We start from the raw sequence: 21,859 nt of genomic DNA on the forward strand, positions 1-21,859 counted from the left end.
GTATTGACATATGATCCTTCCCCACCCAAACAAATGTCTCCTAGGTTTCACTTAATCCCCCAGGAAGGTATTTAAAGGGACACTGAACCCAAATGTTTTCTTTCATGATTCAGATAGAGCATGACATTTTAAGCAACTTTCTCATTTACTCTTATTATCATTTTTTCTTTGTTCTCTTGCTATCTTTATTTTAAAAGCAGGAATGTAAATCTTATCAGCAAGCCCATTTTAGGTTCAGTACCATGGATAGCGCTTGCTTATTGGAGGCTTAAATTTACACTGGGGGTTCTAAAACCAGCATGAAATGCATATTTGTGTTCAAATATTACTGCATTATACACTGCATACACTGTCTACAGTACACAGCTGTATTGGTTAACAAGGCAATGTCTAATAAGTACAAAAACAAAATGTAGGTTGGAACAGAAGAGCATCAAATTTTCAAAATACCTTCTATTAAATGCAAAGAAAAATACTTCCATGTTCCTTTAAATAAAAACTAATTTAGTTCTTCAGCATTTGAATAGCTATTTATTAAAGGGATATATAACTGCAAAATGAAAATGCTCTAATGGTATTATTGCACTTGATTGTATATAACTGTGTTAACCCTGCAAAGGTATTAAACACAGATAAACTTAGCTTCAGAGCAGCAATGCACTACTGGCACATAGCTGGACACATCTGGCGAGCCAATGACAAAAGACAAATGTGTGTAACACCAATCACCAGTTAGCTCCCAATAGTGTAGGATATGTACATTCATTTCAGAATATAAGTGAATTTAAAGTTGTCTTAAAATGACATGCTCTAGCTGAATAGTGCAAGTTTAGTTTTCACTTTCCTATTCCTTTCACTTTATTCTTTGCACATTTTCACTGTGTATGGTACCACGTTAAAAAAGAACCCAGTTAGTACCATAGTCATCATCACAATAACATTAAGTCAGTATTGTGGCTATGCAGATACCAATCGCCTAGTGCAGCACAAAAAATACACAATTGGGTGGAGCTATTAAGGGATTAAAGCAGAAGAGCCTAAAATTCAGCTTGGTGCAATGCCAGTTGAAGTCATGTTGGTGGTTGGAGATGACAGAGACAAAGACACGTAATGTGCAGTAACAGACGTACCCAGAGAATAACAAAAGAGTTGGGTCACCAATACAGGATGAGGAAGAATTTGTGGAGGAAAGTTTGCACTTATTGTAGAATGACTCAGCACCCGGACCAACCATCTGGCATGAATACACACATCTAGAAATGATGCTAGAGGTGCAGATGCCCTTGGCTAGGCACTTTGATAGATTTATTAGACAATTAAGAAAAGTTACCAACAACTGCATTTCTAGATGCTCAACGAAAAGTGACACAAGCAGTCATTGGTTGAAATTTGCTTGTGGCTGAAAAAGGTGAAGTTAAGTATTTGCATATATAGCGCTTTAGGTAGCTGCATAGTTGTTGCTACAGGAGAGAAGAAGGTCTTCTGCATAAAGAGAAAAATAATTCTAATAAACAGAACCAAACTTACACAGCAAACTCATTTAGATTTGCACTCCCAGAAACGCATACAGTAAGTGAATCTGAAAATAGCCTAAAAAAATGATCTACATAACTTGATCAAAGTCCATATCTGTCTTCAGAACATCAAAGGTTGCAAGAAAAGTCCAGCAGTTCCCAAAATGCAGACTAGCAGGAATACCCACAAGAAGATCCGATCAATTACCATAGCAACATATTTCCAGTCATCCTGAATCTGAAGAGAAAAATGCAAAGATAATTAGTATAAAATAAGTATTCATATTGATAGATGAAATCTCAATGACATAATATACATAGCTGCCCATTTGCCACAAAGGGGGGTGTTTAGCATATAATTTATAAGTTATAGTATGGCATTAATCTTGCATTCTATTCTAATAGTAAGTGACAGAGATACCAGGGGTCTTAAGATACACGTGCTTTTTAGGAATTTGTGAATGATTATTAGGAGAGGGCAGATGAACAAGTAGTTTTCATTGTGTTTTTTAGATGATCCATTTATATATCCCATGTTTTGTAACAATGTATAGTTTTGCTTATTTATAAATAACATTGTGCTAATTTTCAGACTCCTAACCAAGCCCCAAAGTATCAGATGTAGAACCAGGTCTACAGACTCCTGCTTGCTCCTGTTTGTCTAATGGCTCTTTTCATATGCAGGGGAGTGGGAAGGGGGGGTGGTGCCTGCTCTTTCTGCTTTCTCATCCCATTTCAGTGGGTGTCCCAGCCTAACATCATCAACAGTGCTAAATTGTGAGCTTCTAAGTACATTTTAAAAGGTTTTATACTGGATTTTTATAACATTATCCGTGCATATTCTTCTGTATAGTTGTGTCTATTACATGCAGTTGTATGGAAATTGGTGTATACTGTGCCTTTAAGTAAGAAGAGATGTAACAATGAAAAGGCTACACCCTCTAAATTTAACAAATGGAGTTTGTTGATTAAGCCCAATTAAACCTCAATAGGTTTATCATTATCTCTGTTGTACAGTTTCAAAATAGATGAAATGTAGAGCGAACATATGCTAGAAATTACAATTATAGGAAAGTTCCTTGGCAAGCTATTAAAGAAAACAATGTGCATCAGCGACAATTCAGTAAAGGTCAATACACAGAAGTTGTGCCAAGTCCATATTGCTATGCTCAATACAAAAGAGAGAGCAAAAGAGAGAGAGAAAAGGGAAAATAGAAAGAAAAGAGTGAGAGAAAAAAACATTCATAATACCAAAGTTTAAGTTCTCGTTCAAATGTGCAAAACCAAGGATAATACTTTTTAAGTGCTCAAATCAAACTTGCTACCCATACTGTACATATGCATCCCATAGCTACTTCACGCAAAACACAAAACTGTTAAAATATCGCGCCAGCATTAATTTGCACGTTTTATAAGTTGAAAGAAAACTCGATCGCACGCACACAAACTAAATTTGCGCTTGTTGAGTTACCATGATTGAAGACCTCGTGTAAAAGGTTAGGAATAAAAAAAAACCGTTGCATTAAAGGATTCCAAAAGTTTCAAATTTTGCATATAAATAAATCATCACCAACAAATCTACATAAATCAAATATCAAAACTTACCTACTTTGACCTTAAAACGAGTGTTTTAATCGTTATAAAACTATATATATTATTTTGGCAAAAGCATCATCGAAGCCAAACCCCCTTTTATGCTGCCTTCAATACAAAATTATATCTCCAATCACAATGTGTTTTCGTGAATATCATTATCGCATTGTTTCGTCACCCGGCGCATGGGCAATACAATCCATTGGTTCGCGCATGCGCAGATTGCCACTTTGAACCCTCAGTTACCCGAATGAAGCTACTGGCACAACGCATGCGCTATACAAAATCCTATCAATTCAATAGGTATTCCTAGTCACACAATTAACATTTACACATTACAGCGCAATGTTAGTAGCTAGTATATATATAAAATGCCACATAAATGTAATGCTCGTTATTGCAAGGGTGATTCAAGCAGCGCAGCGTTACGTTCTTAACGGGTCCAGACCACTGTCACATCTGTTTGCGAAATGGTTTAGAGGACGGTGACGTAAAGGATGACATGTAAGATAGATCGCGCATGCGCAGTATGGACGAAGCCGGCCATCTTGATAACTCAGGTTATCATGAATAATTTGTTCTGCAAACCAAAGCTTATAACGGTGGGTTTGGAATTCAATTTATTTTTGAAGCAGAATATAGAGAGAACGGTAATAATATGACAAGCAAAGCCTATTACAAATATTAATATCAAAGATGGATAGAGAGATTTAAGATAGTTGTTTTCAATCGTTTAGTGTCCCTTTAAACACAACTTAAACACATTAAAATTAACAGTTAAACTAATATATACACTATTGAATAAAATTATCCATATAAATATTTTTTAAAAAAAGGTTAGAAGGGTTCAAAGGCATATGATAAGGTATTTAAATGTAAAGGTTTATAATGTATATATACATACATATACATGTCTATATATGTGTATACATGTGTATTTATGTTAATATGTATATATATATATATATATATATATAAACAAATATATACACATGTATACACATAAATACGTATGTATATATGTGTATACACATACATACATATGTATATATATCTTGGAGCCCTTTCCACTCAAATACTAGAACACAATTTAATAATGTGTTTTACTGTGTATGTACTGTAAATATCTTCACATAGGGGAAAATGTTCTATGCATTTTTAAATAGATATTCCTATATATATATATATATCTATGTAAATATACGTAAATAGAACATTTTCTTCTATGTAAAGAACATTGGAATGTAAAATATTTATAACCACCTGTAATTTGAATGTGGTGTTGGGTTAGTGTAAAAGTTATAAGTCTTAGATTTATTTTTCCAGTTGGCTCTCACCATTGAAGTCTATGGGGAGAGGAAATTAGCGCTGTTGTGATATTCGAAGTCCCGAAGTTAGCGCACGTCAGCTTTCGCTCGCACACAAACATTTTTACTTTTAACTTGTAATATGCAAACTAACCCGCGTGAGTTAAAAAGTGTACTTCTGGTGGTGTTTGCGTGTGAACGAAAGCGCCACTTGTAATCTGGCCAATAGTATGTTAAACCTACAATTAAACATGATGAAGGAAATATTTTGGTGTGGGAATGCTTTTACCTATTCTGGAGTTTGTGACTTGCACAAGATCACCTACACTTTGACCAAAGAGAAGTATTACTCTATTCTGCTGAGGCATCCCATCCCTTCTGGCATAAAGTGTGTAAGAGGATTTATTATCTATTAGAAACACACATCAAAGCTGTATCAGAAGTATCTGAAATACAAAGAAGAGGAACTAAAGAAGAAAGAGGAAAGAGGAAGGAAAGCTTACTTTCCCCCCACAGCCACCAGACATCAACCCCATTGACCTTATTTGGTCACATTAGAAAGGGAAAAGGTGAAACAAATGATTTAGGTGATCCCTGGGATGCTCTTAATGTGTTCTGGAATAATGTAGAATGAACATTTTAGCACAAACTTGTATGATCAATAGAATCAATGTCAGACAGATTTAAAGGGACATGATACCCAAATGTTAAAGCACTTGAAAGGGATTCAGCATAGCGGTAAAAAGCTGACTAAAAATATCTGAACATCTTTATGTAAAAATTTAAATATTTTACCTTAAAGGGACCAAATACCAATCAGGATGTTAGTCTTTGGACTTGCAAAGGAACATGCATCTGTCATTTACAGACACAATTATGTTATTTCCTCCTCAGTTTAAGGAAGTTTACTATAAAATCTTGTGAGATTTCAGGGAAATCTCATAAGATCACAGTAAATCAATGTGTGACATCGGCACAGCTGAAGCTGATTGTCTGTTGTCTTTTTTTTTTAACATGAAGCTGACAGTAGCTGAAGGATAACTGTTCACAGATCACTTACTACTGTGAGCTAAAGACATTTAGAGGTAAAATATATTTTTACTTAGAGTTGTTCAGGTGCTATTATCTTATCAGCTCTTTACAGTTATGCTGCATCACTTTCAAGCAATTTAACATTCAGGTATCATGTCCCTTTAAAAAAGTCATTAAAGCAAGGTTTTATTAGTGGAAATGATGTATTTGTGTTTCAGAAAAACTGTATTATTTGTCAAAAAATATTTTTTTGGGAATGCTGAAATAAAAGCAGATTGTGGTAGTGGACCATTGCACCATTCACAACATAAGACAGGAGTACAACATTATATTATTCTCTCCTCATATTATATCTATATACATTGTCTCTTACCTCTTTGGCTTCATTCTGTATTCGTAGGTTCTTTGCTATAAAACAAATACTTTCAATTGCTTCTCTAACTTCCAGGGATAATCCTTGATTTAAAATGGCATTGTCCACTGATTCCATGCTGGAACCCCTTGTAAGGTTACATGCGACATCAGAGTTATACAAATTTTTTAATAGTCCACAAGAGCAAGCGCTGTCTTTATAAAACAATTCCTCCTTATAACTTCTGCTATCAGAGCTGCTGATACTATTTATGTTAAAAATCTCTGCATTTAATGGCGGCTTTGCAACATCCATTCCGTTTTTTAGAGGTCTTGTCATGAACATTATTTTTGGAAGCATATCTAAAAAGACCTTTTTTACCCATAAGGGCATAATATGAGTTGTGGGTGTTCTGTAATGTACATTTAACACAAACACGGTTATGACAATAGAGAGTGTTACAAATATCATTGTAAAAAGTAAATATTCACCAATAAGGGGAATCACTAATGAAGTAGATGGGATAATTTCTGTTATAACTAGTAAGAATACAGTTAATGATAATAGAACAGACATACAGAGGGTAACCTTCTCTCCACAGTCTGAGGGTAGGTAAAAAACCAAAATGGTTAAACAAGAGATGAGAAGACAGGGGATAATCATATAAATTGTGTAGAATAAAGGAAGACGTCTAATATATAAGGAATATGTAATATCTTGATAAATTTCTGTGCAGCAGTTGTACTTAATTTCATGTTTATAACCAGGTGCATTGATAATGACCCATTCTCCACTCTCCCAGAATTCTTTTAGGTTGATGGCAGAACCAATCATTACTAGATCGATTTTTGCTTTGTCGTATGTCCACGAGCCAAACTTCATGGTGCAGTTCTGGTAGTCAAAGGGAAAGTAGGTGACATCAATTTTACAGGAGCTCTTGAAAATAGTCGGCGGGATCCAGGTGACATCTCCTGTATATTTCAGTAAGGCCTTGGCTTTGTCATCCACCTGAAAAGCTCCAACTGCACTAGAAAACACAAGGGTTCAGAAAGTAAAGTTAATAAAAGGGCATGAAAGTTAAAATTAAATTTTAATCATTAAGTTAGAAAATTCAATACACAAAAATAAATAAATTGTTTCCAGATTTATTTGTTTTCTTGGTACCCTTGCTGAAGAGCATACATAGGTAAGCTTAGGAAAGTAGTGAACTAGAACCCATAGGGCCCGATTATCTATAGCTCTCTGTGCTTGTCAGATTTTCTAAGAAATGTAACCGGTACTATGAAGCCCCTGAAGCTATTACCTTGAGAACAGTATGTCTCGCAAAGGGATGTTCCCTGCTTTTAAGTATGTGAAGAGGCATACATTACAACAGTATAAAATAATATTGGTAAATGAAATAAAAATATGCAGTTAAAAATGTTATTGTTTAATTGCATTAAAAGTCATAGCAAAATTGTTCTGCAAAAATTAAAAATCGTATTGAAGTTACGCAGGTGGAAAACTATCTAAGTAGTACAGTAGAAATTGTAATAAAACTACACTTCACATGCAAAACATGCTGGGAAATTTATATTTATAATACAAAATTCAGTGTTGTGTTTTCCTTATTGTAAAATGAGTTTCCCAGCCGCTGTTAGTGGGATGAATAGAGGCATGGTGTATTCTCTAAACATTTCCCCCCTGTAGATCTTGCTGTTGTTTTCTCACAAACTGAAGGGTGGCAAGATTTATGTTTTATTAGTGTGCCCCGTAGAAGTCTATGGGGAGAAGAAGCTAGCGTGGTTGTAATATCTGAAGTCCTGAATATGTGTATATATATATATATATATCTACCCTGTATATATATATATATATATATATATATATATATATATATATATATATATATATATATATATGTGTGTGTGTGTATATACATTTGTATTTATGCATTTATATATGTAAATATTATGTGCACACATACATACAGTTGCAAGAAAAAGTATGTGAACCCTTTGGAATTATATGGATTTCTGCACAAATTGGTCATAAAATGTGATCTGATCATTATCTAAGTCACAACAATAGACAATCACAGTCTGCTTAAACTAATAACACACAAAGAATGAAATGTTGCCATGTTTGTATTGAACACACCATGTAAACATTCACAGTGTATGTGAACCCCTAGGCTAATGACATCTCCAAGAGCTAATTGGAGTGAGATGTCAGCCAATTGGAGTCAAATCAATGAGATGAGATTGGAGGTGTTGGTTACAGCTGCCCTGCCCTATAAAAAACACACACCAGTTCTGGGTTTGCTTTTCACAAGAAGCATTGCCTGATGTGAATGATGCCTCGCACAAAAGAGCTCTCAGAAGACCTACGATTAAGAATTGTTGACTTGCATAAAGCTGGAAAGGGTTATAAAAGTATCTCCAAAAACCTTGCTGTTCATCAGTCCACGGTAAGACAAATTGTCTATAAATGGAGAAAGTTCAGCACTGCTGCTACTCTCCCTAGAAGTGGCCGTCCTGTAAAGATGACTGCAAGAGCACAGCGCAGACTGCTCAATGAGGTGAAGAAGAATCCTAGAGTGTCAGCTAAAGACTTACAAAAGTCACTGGCAAATGCTAACATCCCTGTTAGCGAATCTACAATATGTAAAACACTAAACAAGAATGGATTTCATGGGAGGATACCACAGAGGAAGCCACTGCTGTCCAAACAAAACATTTCTGCACGTTTACAGTTTGCACAAGAGCACCTGGATGTTCCACAGCAGTACTGGCAAAATATTCTGTGGACTGATGAAACCAAAGTTGAGTTGTTTGGAAGAAACACACAACACTATGTGTGGCAAAAAAGAAGCACAGCACACCAACATCAAAATCTCATCCCAACTGTGAAGTATGGTGGTGGGGGCATCATGGTTTTGGGCTGCTTTGCTGCGTCAGGGCCTGGACGGATTGCTATCATCAAAGGAAAAATGAATTCCCAAGTTTATCAAGACATTTTGCAGGAGAACTTAAGGCCATCTGTCTACCAGCTGAAGCTCAACAGAAGATGGGTGTTGCAACAGGACAATGACCCAAAGCATAGAAGTAAATCAACAACAGAATGGCTTAAACAGAAGAAAATACGCCTTCTGAAGTGGCCCAGTCAGAGTCCTGACCTCAACCCGATTGAGATGCTGTGGCATGACCTCAAGAAAGCGATTCACACCAGACATCCCAAGAATATTGCTGAACTGAAACAGTTCTGTAAAGAGGAATGGTCAAGAATTACTCCTGACCGTTGTGCACGTCTGATCTGCAACTACAGGAAACGTTTGGTTGAAGTTATTGCTGCCAAAGGAGGTTCAACCAGTTATTAAATCCAAGGGTTCACATACTTTTTCCACCTGCACTGTGAATGTTTACATGGTGTGTTCAATAAAAACATGGCAACATTTAATTCTTTGTGTGTTATTAGTTTAAGCAGACTGTGATTGTCTATTGTTGTGACTTAGATGATGATCAGATCACATTTTATGACCAATTTGTGCAGAAATCCATATCATTCCAAAGGGTTCACATACTTTTTCTTGCAACTGTACATACATATATACACATATAGACATATATATACACTTTGAGTCCTTCCAAGTTAAATACCTTGAAACGTGCAATATCATTTTTTTTAAATTTGAATCAGCTAAATTACGAGTTTTGCGTTATGATTGAAAAAGCATCGTTATGCTTCATAACGCTGCTTTTTCCCTAACGATGCTATTACAAGTCTTGTAGGTATAGGTGTACCGCACACCTTTTTGGCCGTCACGCAACGTCAGTACCGCACTTCGAAAAAAGTCCTTTTTCAATGGGACTCCCAAAGCGCTGGTATTACGAGTTTGCCTGGGAGGCCAAAAAGTGAGCGGTACACCCTATACTGACAAGATCTGTACCCCATCTAAAGTCAGTAGTTATGAGTTTTAAGTTACAAATCTGTAACATAAAACTCATAACTAAACTGCTACAAAGTACACTAAACACCCATAAACTACCTATTAACCCCTAAACCGAGGCCCTCCCGCATAGCAAACACTAAAATAAAAATATTAACCCCTAATCTGCCGCTCCGGACATCGCCGCCACTAAAAAAGATTTATTAACCCCTATTCCGCTGCTCCCCGACATCGTCAGCGCCACTAAAATAAACCTATTAACCCCTAAACCGCCGCCCTCCCGCATCGCAAACACTAAAATAAAATTATTAACCCCTAATCCCGCATCGCAAACACTAAAATAAAATTATTAACCCCTAAACCGCCGCCCTCCCGCATCGCAAACACTAAAATAAAATTATTAACCCCTAATCTGCTGTGCTCCAACACCGCTGCTATAATAAACCTATTAAGTTAATTAACCACTAAACTGCAAGCCCCCCACAACAAAATATACTAAAATAAATTATTATCCACTAAACATCTGACTTCCCACATCACTAACTCTACATAAATATATTAACCCCTAATCCTAAACCTAACGTAACTCTAACCCTAACGTAATCCTAAGCCTAACACCCGCTAACTTAAATATAATTAAAATAAATCTAAATAAACCTTACAATTATTAACTAAATAATTCCTTTTTAAAACTAAATACATACTTACCTGTAAAAAAAAAAACCTAAGCTAGCTACAATATAACCAATAGTTATATTGTAGCTAGCTTAGGTTTTATTTTTATTTCACAGGTTGTATTTATTTTAACTAGGTAGACTAGTTAGTAAATAGTTATTAACTATTTACTAGCTACCTAGTTAAAATAAATACAAAGTTACCTTTAAAATAAATTCTAACCTGCTTTATACTAAAAACTAACATTACAATAAAATGAAATAAATTAAATTAATAAAATACAATTTACTAAATAAAAAAAAATAGACATTAAATTATAAAAAATAAAGAACGAAATTAACAAAAATAAAAACAAATTACTCCTAATCTAATAGCTCTATAAAAATAAAAAAGCCCCCCCCAAAATAAAAAACCCTAGCCTACACTAAACTGCCAATGGCCCTTAAAAGGGCCTTTTGCGTGGCATTGCCTCAAAGAAATCAGCTTTTTTACCTGTAAAAAAATACAAACACCCCCCAACAGTAAAACCCACCACCCACCCCCCCAAATAAAAACCTATCTAAATAAACCTAAGCTAAACATTGCCCTGAAAAGGGCATTTAGCTCTTTTACTTTGCCCAAAACCCTAACCTAAAAAACCCCCCACCCATAAAACCCTTAAAAAAACACTAACCCCCAACGATCCACTTACAGTTATCGAAGTCCGGACATCCATCCTCATCCAGCTGGCGAAGTCCTCATCCAAGCGGCAAGAAGTTTTCATCCATGCAGCATCTTCTATCTTTATCCATCCGGCGTGGAGCAGGGCCATCTTCCAGACATCCTGCGCGGAGCATCCTCTTCTTACATTTGTCGCTGGAAAATGAAGGGAAAAAAATCCTATTGGCTGATTGCAACAGATTGGAAAAGCCAATAAAATGAGAGCTCAATTCTATTGGCTGATTGGATCAGCCAATAGGATGAAAGATCAATCCTATTGGCTGATTGCAAAAGCCAATAGGATTTTGTCCCCCCTTTAATTCCTATTGGCTGATAGAAATCTTTCAACCTATAGGAATGTAAGGGACACCATCTTTGATGACGTCACTTAAAGGGAACCTTAATTTTCCAGTGACGACCGTAAGAAGAGGATGCTCTGCGCCGGATGTCTTGAAGATGGACCCACTTCGCACCGGATGGATGAAGATAGAAGATGCCGTCTGGATGAAGGTTTTTTTATGGGTTTATTGGGTGGGTTTTATTCTTAGCTTAGGGTTTGGGTGGAAAAAGAGCTAAATGCCCTTTTAAGGGCAATGCCCATACAAATGCCCTTTTCAGGGCAATGGGGAGCTTAGTTTTTTTTAGTTAGGATTTTATTTGGGGGTTTGGTTGTGTTGGTGGTGGGTTTTACTGTTGGGGGTTGTTTGTATTTTTTTTACAGGTAAAAGAGCTGATTTCTTTGGGGCAATGCCCCGCAAAAGGCCCATTAGTAGTTTATTGTAGGCTAGGGTTTTTTATTTTGGGGGGGCTTTTTTATTTTCATAGGGCTATTAGATTAGGTGTAATTAGTTTAAATATTTGATCATTTCTTTTTTATTTTTGTGTAATTTAGTGTTTATTTTTTTGTAATTTAGTTAATTGTATTTAATTAATGTAATTGATTTAATTGTAGTGTAAGGTTAGGTGTTAGTATAACTCAGTGTTAGGTTTTATTTTACAGGTAAATTTGTATTTATTTTAACTAGGTAGTTAGTAAATAGTTAATAACTATTTACTAACTAGTCTACCTAGTTAAAATAAATACAAACTTAGCTGCGAAATTAAAAATAAAACATAAGCTAGATACAATATAACTATTAGTTATATTGTAGCTAGCTTAAGGTTTATTTTACAGGTAAGTATTTAGTTTTAAATAGGAATTATTAAGTTATTATTTATTTTAATTACATTAGTAGGTGTTAGAGTTAGACTTAGGGTTAGGGGTTAATAACTTTAGTATAGTGGCGGCGATGTTAGGGGCGGCAAATTAGGGGTTAATAAGTGTAATGTAGGTGGCGGCGACATTGGGGGCAGCAGATTAGGGGTTAATAAGTATAATGACGGTGTCGGGGGCAGCAATTTAGGGGTTAATATGTTTATTATAGTGGCGGCGATGTTGGGAGCGGCAGATTAGGGGTTAATAATTTTATTTTTGTGTTTTCGATGAGGGAGGGCCTCGGTTTAGGGGTTAATAGGTAGTTTATGGGTGTAAGTGTACTTTTTAGCACTTAAGTTATGAGTTTTATGTCATGGCATTGTAGCATAAAACCCATAACTACTGACTTTCAGTTCTTGGATCTTGATGGTATTGGCTGCACTGCTCACTTTTTGGCCTCCCAGGCAGACTCGTAATACCGGCGCTAACGACTTTTTGAAAGCTGCGGTAGTTACGTTGCGTTACGGCCAAAAATATGTGCGGTGCGACTAAACCTGCAAAACTCGTAATACCAGCAATAGTGAAAAAGAGCCATAACGCTGCTTTTTCACTCATACCGCAAAACTTGCAATCTAGCCGTAAGATAGCCACAATATAACTATTAGTTATATTGTAGCTATCTTAGGTTCTTTTTACAGGTAAGTATGTATTTAGTTTAAAATTGGAATTATTTAATTAATAATTGTAAGGTTTATTTAAATTTATTTTAATTATATTTAAGTTAGGGGGTGTTAGGCTTAGGCTTACGTTAGGGTTAGGTTTAGGGGTTAATAACTTTAGTATAGTGGCGGCGATGTTAGGGGCAGCAGATTAGGGGTTAATAACGGTATGTAGGCGAGGGCAATATCGGGGGCGGCAGATTAGGGGTTAATAACTGTATGTAGGTGGCGGCGGTATTGGAGGCGGCAGATTAGGGGTGTTTAGACTTGCGGTTTATGTTAGGGTGTTCGGTTTAACGATGACATCCAGCCCGGAGCCTCCTCTTCATGCGATCTCCGCCGCACACTGAAGCTTGAATTCAAGGTACCCGTTTTATATTGTGGTACCTTGCATTCCTGTTGGCTGAAAATGTCAAATCAGCCAATAGGATGAGAGCTGCTTAAATCCTATTGGCTGTTCAAACCTGGATGAAGACTTCTCACCACCTCGATGAAGATGGTTGTCCGGACTTCAAGAAGGGTGAGTACATTTTTTGGGGTTAGTGTTAGTTATTTTATTTATATTTTTTTTTATAATTTTTTTTTAGATTAGGGATTTTTTTAATGGGCAGCAAAAGAGCTGATTGTCCTTTTAAGGGTTATGCCCATACAAATGCCCCTTTAGGGCCAATGGGTAGATCAGATTGTTATAGTTAGGTCTTTTTTATTTTTGGGGTTACATGGGTGGGGGTTTTACTGCTAGGGGTTAATTTGTATTTCTTTTCAGGTAAAAGAGCTGATCACTTCAGGGCAATGCCCTACAAAAGGCCCTTTTAAGGGCTATTGGTAGTTTAGTGTTAGATTAGAGGTTGTTTTTTATTATAGGGTGTCTTTTTTGTTTTTATAGGGGTATTAGATCAGGTTTAACTTTTTTATTTTGGATAATTTCGTTTATTTTTTTAGGTAATCTTAGATTTTTTTATATTTTGTGATTTTAGATTTTTTTATTTTATGTAATCTTAGATTTTGTATTTAAATTAAATTGTAGGTTTTATTTTTTATGTAATGTTAGGATTTTTATTTAAATTTTAGATTAGGATTTTTAATTTTGGTATTTTAATTAATTTATTAGTTTAATAGTCTTTTTTATGTTATGTAATGGGGGTTAACTTAGGGGGTGTTAGGTGAGGGGGCTTAGTGATTAGATTAATACTTTGCGTTATGGAGCGATGGCAGTTTAGGAGTTAATAGTTTAAATAGGTACTTTGCGTTGTGGGGAATGGCGGTTTAGGGGGTTAATAGCTTAAATAGGTAGATTTCGTTGTGGGGGGGTGGCGGATTAGGGATTAATAGTTTAAATAGGTTCTTTGCATATTAGTTTGTTAATGTGGGGGGCTCCCAGACCCCTCTCTGTCTATCTGTGGGTTCGCAGCGCAGGCTCCGTTTTCTATGTTGTCTTTTAACGGGCCTGTCTCAGTAATGGGGTATTGGGGATAGGGGGAGATTCTGAAGCGACAGCGCTGCTTCAAGGGGGGGGCGGTGTTAAGGGGTATGTGGAAGGAACCGGAGAAGACATAGCCTGAGTTCTATAGATATCTAGGTATCGGCTGGGCGGCTTATCATAGACTCCCAAGGTTCCCAAGTAAGACAATAATTTTGCAGTTGCCCCCTCTCTCTGGCTACAAAATTTTCCATATTCTTAATGTAATTTACACCTTCCAGTACGCTCTGCAGTCTTGGGGATTGGCTCTTTTTCCAGTTCCTAGCTATAAGGAGCTTGGCAGAAATGAGGATATATATCAGGAGGCTTTGTTTACTCTTGGGGATTCTGTCAAGCTCCAAATGCAGTATGGCTAGGGTAGGGTTCAGGGCTGTCGTTAGTCGTAAGTCTCTACAGACCTTTTCTACCTTCTTCCAGTAGTCCGCTAATCTAGGGCATGTCCACCAGACATGTAGGGGGGACCCCGGCTCTCCACACTCCCTCCAACACTGCTGTGAGTGCCCGGGAAAGAGCTTTTGCAGCTTTGTGGGTACCAGGTGCCATCTGGTAATTACTTTAAAGTATAGTTCATACAGGGTAATGCAATGAGTTGCTTTTTTCGTTAAACTAATGGCCTTATTCCAGGTCTCAGTCGTAAATGTTAACTGTAAGTCTCTCTCCCAGGCGTCCATATGTATCGTCTTTAGGGAAGATGTTCCCTCTATGAGGCAATGATAGTGTATCGAGAGAGGTTTAAACAGTTGGATATTGGTCATCCATCTTACCTCCCACATAGTCAAGTCTCTCAATGATTCGTCTAGGAATCCCCAGGATTTCATTAGCGTGCGCAGTCTCAATAGGTCAAATCTTAGGTTGGGGGTCAAAGTAGGGAGGTCTAGCATATCTTGGTGTGGTCGTAGTTTAGCATTACTGTAAAAGTCCTGCAAGGTATTTATACCTGAGTCAGCCCAAACGCTAAGGTGAGCGTTTGGTAGTCCTATCAAGAGGCCTCTTATGGAGTGTACCGGTGAGGGGTGTGGGGCTACCAACTTATTATGTCTTAACTTAAACCAGTTCTCTTGGCAGCCCTTTCACAATGTTATTTGTAACGTGTATTTTAGTTTGCCAGTGTGGGGGCAGCCAGAGCAAGTCTTCCAAGTAGATCTATGCTGGCAGTGATGCCTGTTCCAGTTCCCTCCACCTTGTCGGGGGGAGTTCTCCTGCCCAGACTGTAACATGCGTTATCATTGCCGCTTCATAATATTTTCTGACATTAGGGAGGCCTAAGCCCCCTTTCTCCAAAGGCATATGTAGGATATGCGCTGCTACTCGAGGTCTTTTATCATGCCAAGTATAGGTGTTGAAAAGGGTCTGGAACTTCCTAATCAAGGCACATGGGACTGGCAACGGAATACACCGGAACAGGTAAGTAAGTTTAGGGAGAATCATCATTTTAAGAGCTGCTATTCTACCTAACCAAGATATCTCATCATATCGTTTGTAGTGAAGTTCCGCGGTGATAGTTGTTAGGAGAGTTTCAAAGTTCTCCTTTATTACTGTAGTTTTAGTATGGGATAGGAAAACTCCCAAGAGGCGAATTCCTTTGGAGGACCACTTAAAAGAATAGGTGCGCTGGATAGAATCTCTCTCATTCTGTGGGATATTAATGGAATATGATTCCGTTTTGGCCACGTTCAATTTATAGTAGGAGATTTCGCCAAATTGTTTAAAGAGGGCCATTAATGGTGGTAGGGAGTCAGCGGGGTCCAATAGAAAGACCGTAAGGTCGTCTGCAAAGAGTGCCAATTTCTGGGGGATATCATGCATCTGTACACCGTGGATCTCCCTCGATTCTCTAATGGCAAGCGCCAGGGGTTCGATCGCAAGGACAAATAGAAGAGGGGAAAGTGGACATCCCTGTCTGGTCCCATTGCGGATCGTTATTTTGGGTGAACAGAATCCTAGCCCCCAAATGACTGCTGTGGGAGTCGAATATAAAGCTTTGACCGCCTTGATGAAGGAGTCTGGAATTCCAAACGCCGAAAGGGCCTGAAACAAATAGTCCCACCTTACCCTGTCAAACGCCTTTTCGGCATCTAGTAACAGGGTGAGCATCTGGAGTTCCATATCCACAGCCTCCGAAAATATATTCAAAAGGCGTCGGGTGTTATCCGTGCCCTGTCGGCCCTGGATAAAGCCCACCTGATCTAAGTGTATGAGTGTCTGAAGATGCTTCCCCAACCTATTCGCTAGGACTTTAGCGTAGATATTGGCATCAACATTGATGAGTGATATGGGTCTATAACTAGAGCATAGTAGAGGGTCTTTACCCTCTTTGTGAATTGTTGTGATGTTTGCCTCCAAGAGTTCAGCCAAAAAGCTACCCCTGGCTGCAGCATCACTGAACAATCGAAGTAGTATCGGAGTTACAATCGGGCTGAGTGCACGATAAAATGTTACTGTAAAACCATCCGGGCCTGGGGCCTTATGGGGCGCTAGTTCGCCTATGGCCACTTTAATTTCTGTTAATGTAAATTGTTGTTCTAACTCCGCCCTAGCTTCCCCAGAATGGGTAGTCCTTTTAAAAACCTCTGGATATCGCAATGGTTGGCTTTATTCATCCCTTCGGTTGCCTCAATGTTGTACAGTGAGGAGTAGTAAGCTGCAAGCGCAGCGCCTATGTCTTTGGGTGCATGTACCACCCCTCTATGTGTCTCGATGTGGGGTATTCTCTTTTGCTGCGTACGCTTGCGGAGCTTGTTAGCGAGGAGTTTATCCACTCTATTCCCCTTATAATAATAGAGTTGTTTGAGCTTGTGCAGGTTCTCTTGGACCCGCATCAAATCTCGTTTGGATATTTCATCTCTAATGATTACTATTTGGCGCGCTATCTGGGAACTAGGGTGTGCTTTATTTGCCTGTTCAAGTATGCGTAGATCTCCATACAGTTTTGCTAAAGGCTGATTTCCCTCTTTACGAAGCCGAGCTGTTTTTTTAATAAAATGTCCCCGAAGATATGCTTTAAGAGCTGCCCACACTATGTCTATGTCAGTACTCCCTATGTCATTATGTGTTAGGAATTCCTTGACAGTCTCTTGTAGTGCCGGGAGTTCCATGTCAGACAGCCATTGTTCTGGGAGTCTCCATGGAGGTCTACCAGAAAGGGACTGTAATTTAGTAAAGTCCAGATACACCATGTCGTGGTCAGACCACGTGCATGGTCTAATGCTGGGGTTAGTAAATTGATCCAGGGACCAAGAGTCACAGAATATGTAGTCCAATCGAGAGTATGAGTTATGGGCTTTGGAATGATGTGTAAAGTCTCTCTCTAGGGGTGCCAGACATCTCCATGCATCATATAGATTGTGTTGGTAGATGAGTTTCCGGAAAGCATTGGAGGTGGATGAAAGATTCCTATCTGAGTGTATCGTGAGGGTAGACTGTTTGTCTTTGGAGGGGTCCCATACCATGTTAAAGTCTTCCCCTAATATTAAATGTCCCCTTTTGATCTGGTCTATGTGCGTCAGAAGCTTGCGGAGAAAGGGGATTTGCTTGGTATTGGGTGAGTACAGCGAGACTAGGGTAAACAAGGTGTCATTAAGTGAGCAGATAAGTATCAGGAACCTACCTTCACTATCTTTTTCAATATATTCCAGTTTGTAAGACAGGTCTTTACTAATTAATATGGCAACACCTCTATTTTTGCTTTCGGAAGTTAGAGGCAATCTCACAAGTCGGGTAGTGCTTGGAGATCCCGGAGAGCCGAAGTTCCCCCGACCAGTGGGTTTCCTGTAGGAATAGGATGTGTAATTTGTGTGCTAGTACATAACGCTGCAGTAGCTTCCTCTTAGTGGGGGAGTTTAGGCCCTGCGCATTCAATGTAGCTATACGTATTGGGGCCATTATGGCAATGGTCAAAGGGTTGTCGGGATCGCTGGGGGTAGGGGGCTGGTTTGAAGATGAAGTGTAGGGGTCGCTCTTCCCTTAGGGGGGTGTGAGCCTGCAGTATATCCTTGAGTGTGGCGTGACAAGGTGAGTAACCTCTATGGCTATCTAAAAGTTATATATATACACTTTCGCAATGAGTGTTCCGTCTGGTCTATGCCAGAGGGGCACAACTAAATTGTTGGGGAGGTGCTATGCGGAGAGGGGTCTAGGGCCCTGCCGGCCAATGTGAAGTTCACAAAAGTAACAGATAAATGAGAAAAGGAAAATAAAATAAAATAAGCAAAAGGCATATGTCCTGTATTGATAAATTATTTGCATATGTAATATCACATTCAATGCTGTATATCTCAAAGGTTAAAACAGTAATCTCAACAGGAGAAACAAGAAACAGAATGGGACAACACAACAGGATATAAGTGGAGGTGAGGTATCTATTATTTCGTTTTGTGTGGTTATAGGCTATGTTTTTCCAAATAGGGACCTATATATTGTATGTTATCTCCCCATTAAGGTTACCATGTAGTGCTCATGGTAAGTTGGTTTACTAGTAGGGGGCTTAGCATCGTGCTCTCAAAGGAGTGTAGGTTTGACTTCCCCTACTGACCGTTGGCAGTTAGACAATAGGTGAAAATAACAAACTATGTCTATGCTTGATAACTAAGGGTCTCAAGGGGGGCTAAGCGGTGGGCCTGCGGTCCATCACCAAACAGTGTAAGTTTTTCAACGTGAGTATGTCGATATAGGTCTAACTGGGATTAAGGGATATGGTCTATATGGGTTTTGGAGGGTAGGGTACTTTCCCAAATAGCGGAGCATTGATTTTAAGTTGTCAACGGTAAAGATTAAGTATATATTCAATTCTGCTGACTACATCTTTACCTTAATGTTTAAGGGGCACCAGTCACATTGCAGCATTATGTATGAGCATTTGATTCAGTTAACATATACTACAATGTAACATAGTGGTAACCACACAAAGGCCTTCAGTAGGGGGAGATAATTATGTTTATGTACTGTGGTCAACGTCTACTCTTCTGGGTAGCAAGCAAAATGTCTCTAGCATTTAAAGGGCAATGAAGATACCGAACAGGATTCATAAACAGTTGGTTAAACAATTACATGGCATAAGGTATCATAACAATAACACATGTGGTAATCCTAGTCAGGAGCAAAAACATATGGCACAGTTGGCTAGGTAGATGTATAGTGTAGTGCAATAGCTTAGAGTCACTTTTGCCAATCTTGTCAAGGATTAGAGAAATGTAGAGTCCTTGATTAGTGGCTAATATCATAGAAAACACACAGAAAATAACATGTAAAACTGTTCTGATCTCACCCATCTTCTTCCCGTTCATCTCCTGAAGTCCTTCACAAGTTGCAAGGGACATACCCTCCAGTGGAGGGGTATCCCCTTAGAGGTATACAGTCAAAGTAGCTTACATAAGCAGGTGCTCTATGGGTCTGTAATTTGGTGTGTACCAATAGTGTCTCTGAGATTCTTGAGGGTCTCAGAGGGTCTTCCAGCCGTTCCAAAAGGCCTCTGTGGTAGTGGTTTCCAAGGTGGAGCTGAAGCTCTCAGGCCAGTTCCCAGCTCTGTGCTGGCAGATTGATCCTCTCTATCTGTTGGAAGAAGGTCCCATTTTTGGAGTAGTTCCCTTGTTTGTTGGGGAGTAGAAGCTATATATTGGTTGCTGTCCTTGGTGATAATAAGCCGTACTGGGAACCCCCATCTGTATTTCAAATCTCGTTCTCTTAGTATTTTGGTATACGGTTGGTAGGGCCTTCGGATCTGCAATGTATGAGGAGAAAGGTCTGGATAGATTTGTAATCCCACATACTCCTCAGGGAGACGCTTGTCTCTGGCTAGTGCCCTGAGGATTTTCTCTTTGTACGTGTAGTAGTGGAATTTAGCTATCACATCTCTTGGCTGGCCACCATCTGCTGACCGTGCTCTGAGAGCTCTGTGTACTCTATCTACAAGGTTTTCATTATTTGTCGCAGGGCCCAATATTGCTTCGGATAGCTTCTGCAGGTACTTCTCCAGATCTTGTGGTAAAACAGACTCTGGTATGCCTTTTATCCGTAGATTGTTGCGGCGCGACCTATCTTCTAGGTCCGCCAATTTCAGTTCCAGGTCTGTAATTTGGATGGCTAGGGACTGAGAATAGGAAAGAAGGTTAGTGTGATCTATTGCAAGATCCTCCTGTCTGCGCTCTAATGCATCTGTTCGCTCTCCAATGAGGCCAATATCTCTCTTCAAGTCTGCATGAGATCTGTCAAATTTTTTCGATAGAGATTCATGGTGTGATGCTAGCAGTGCTTTCATGGTGTCCATCATATTGTTGTTAGAGCAGGTATCTGTCCCCAGGATCTGCGAAGCCTTCTTTACTAATGTTGAACCAACCTGGGTATCAGAGACACTGCCTGTGTCAGAATATTCATCTTCTGACCTTACTTGGGCAGTTTCTGGGCGGTGTTGAAAGTGGTCAACTACAGTTCTTTTGGGTGTGGAATGAGGTTTCTGCTTGCGTTTATGAGCCTGCGGCATTTTATAACAGTTACAGATGAGACTATCTATTGGTAAATACTTGCTGTTGCTGAGGACCTGCTTATTATCTGTATGTTAATGCTGTAACATTGATCGGCCGGCGGGGGCACAGACTCCTAGGAGTTATTTACATATTGTCATAGCCTGGATCTTCTAGGAATGGGACAATATCTTCTCAGAGATAGCGTAAACTACACGTCTGTAGGTCAGGCGTCCTGTCTTTGTGAAAGTAGAGGTGTGGGTACTTGGGAGATCTTTCCTTTACGGTATATGCTCTTAGTTCATATATAGTACTTGCCATATAGGGTGGTATGTATAGTGGTCTCAGCTCTTATCATGTACCCCACTCCCCAGGGGATTTGTCTCCTGTTGACGAAGTGGGGGAGGGGATGGGGATATGACCCACCTACAGTGAGGTGGGAAATGGTGGGGAAAGGGGCTGTTATTTCCGATTGTAGATATAAGTTATATTCAGGTTCCCGGTATCAAAGGTAGATAAAACCAAAAGAGGCATGAATTTAGGGCTATTGGCCTCTATAGAAGAACCAGGTCTTGAGGGAGTAAAATAGGATAGATTGTAGAGTGGGGTTTTCCACTGCTGTCTTTAGCTCTCGTATGCCAAATATTATGTGCTGGTTCTCCAGGGAATGGCTCAGAGGATCCTGCTTTAATAATAGTCTAGCCCGTTAGGTGTTAGGCAGAAGGGCTAATGGATGTTAAGGGGTCTTGTGCCGTAGTTGACAGAATGAGCTCCCACAGTTAGGGGCAATAGAGTAGAGTTTCGCTCAGTTTATTAAACTGTTAGGTGAGTATGTACAGTCCTGCACAAATACACTATCGTGTGGTTTCGCTCTGGGATGTGATGCAGGTATCTGTTTAGCGTTCTAGTT

General features: G+C 38.8%; 1 protein-coding gene across 1 annotated transcript in view; it reads right to left on the bottom strand.

The window, feature by feature from the left end:
* Nucleotides 1-1,635: 1,635 nt before the first annotated feature.
* LOC128665121 (neuronal acetylcholine receptor subunit alpha-3-like) overlaps nucleotides 1,636-21,859 on the bottom strand; it is a 42,382-nt gene continuing 22,158 nt past the window's right edge. The window contains exons 4-5 of the mRNA XM_053719866.1: nucleotides 5,820-6,825; nucleotides 1,636-1,752 (exon numbers count right to left, since the gene is read on the bottom strand). Of these exons, the coding sequence (XP_053575841.1) occupies nucleotides 1,636-1,752; nucleotides 5,820-6,825 (1,123 nt within the window). The remainder of the gene's footprint in view (nucleotides 1,753-5,819; nucleotides 6,826-21,859) is intronic.

Source organism: Bombina bombina, chromosome 6, assembly GCF_027579735.1.
Source record: "Bombina bombina isolate aBomBom1 chromosome 6, aBomBom1.pri, whole genome shotgun sequence".
Taxonomy (NCBI): domain Eukaryota; kingdom Metazoa; phylum Chordata; class Amphibia; order Anura; family Bombinatoridae; genus Bombina; species Bombina bombina.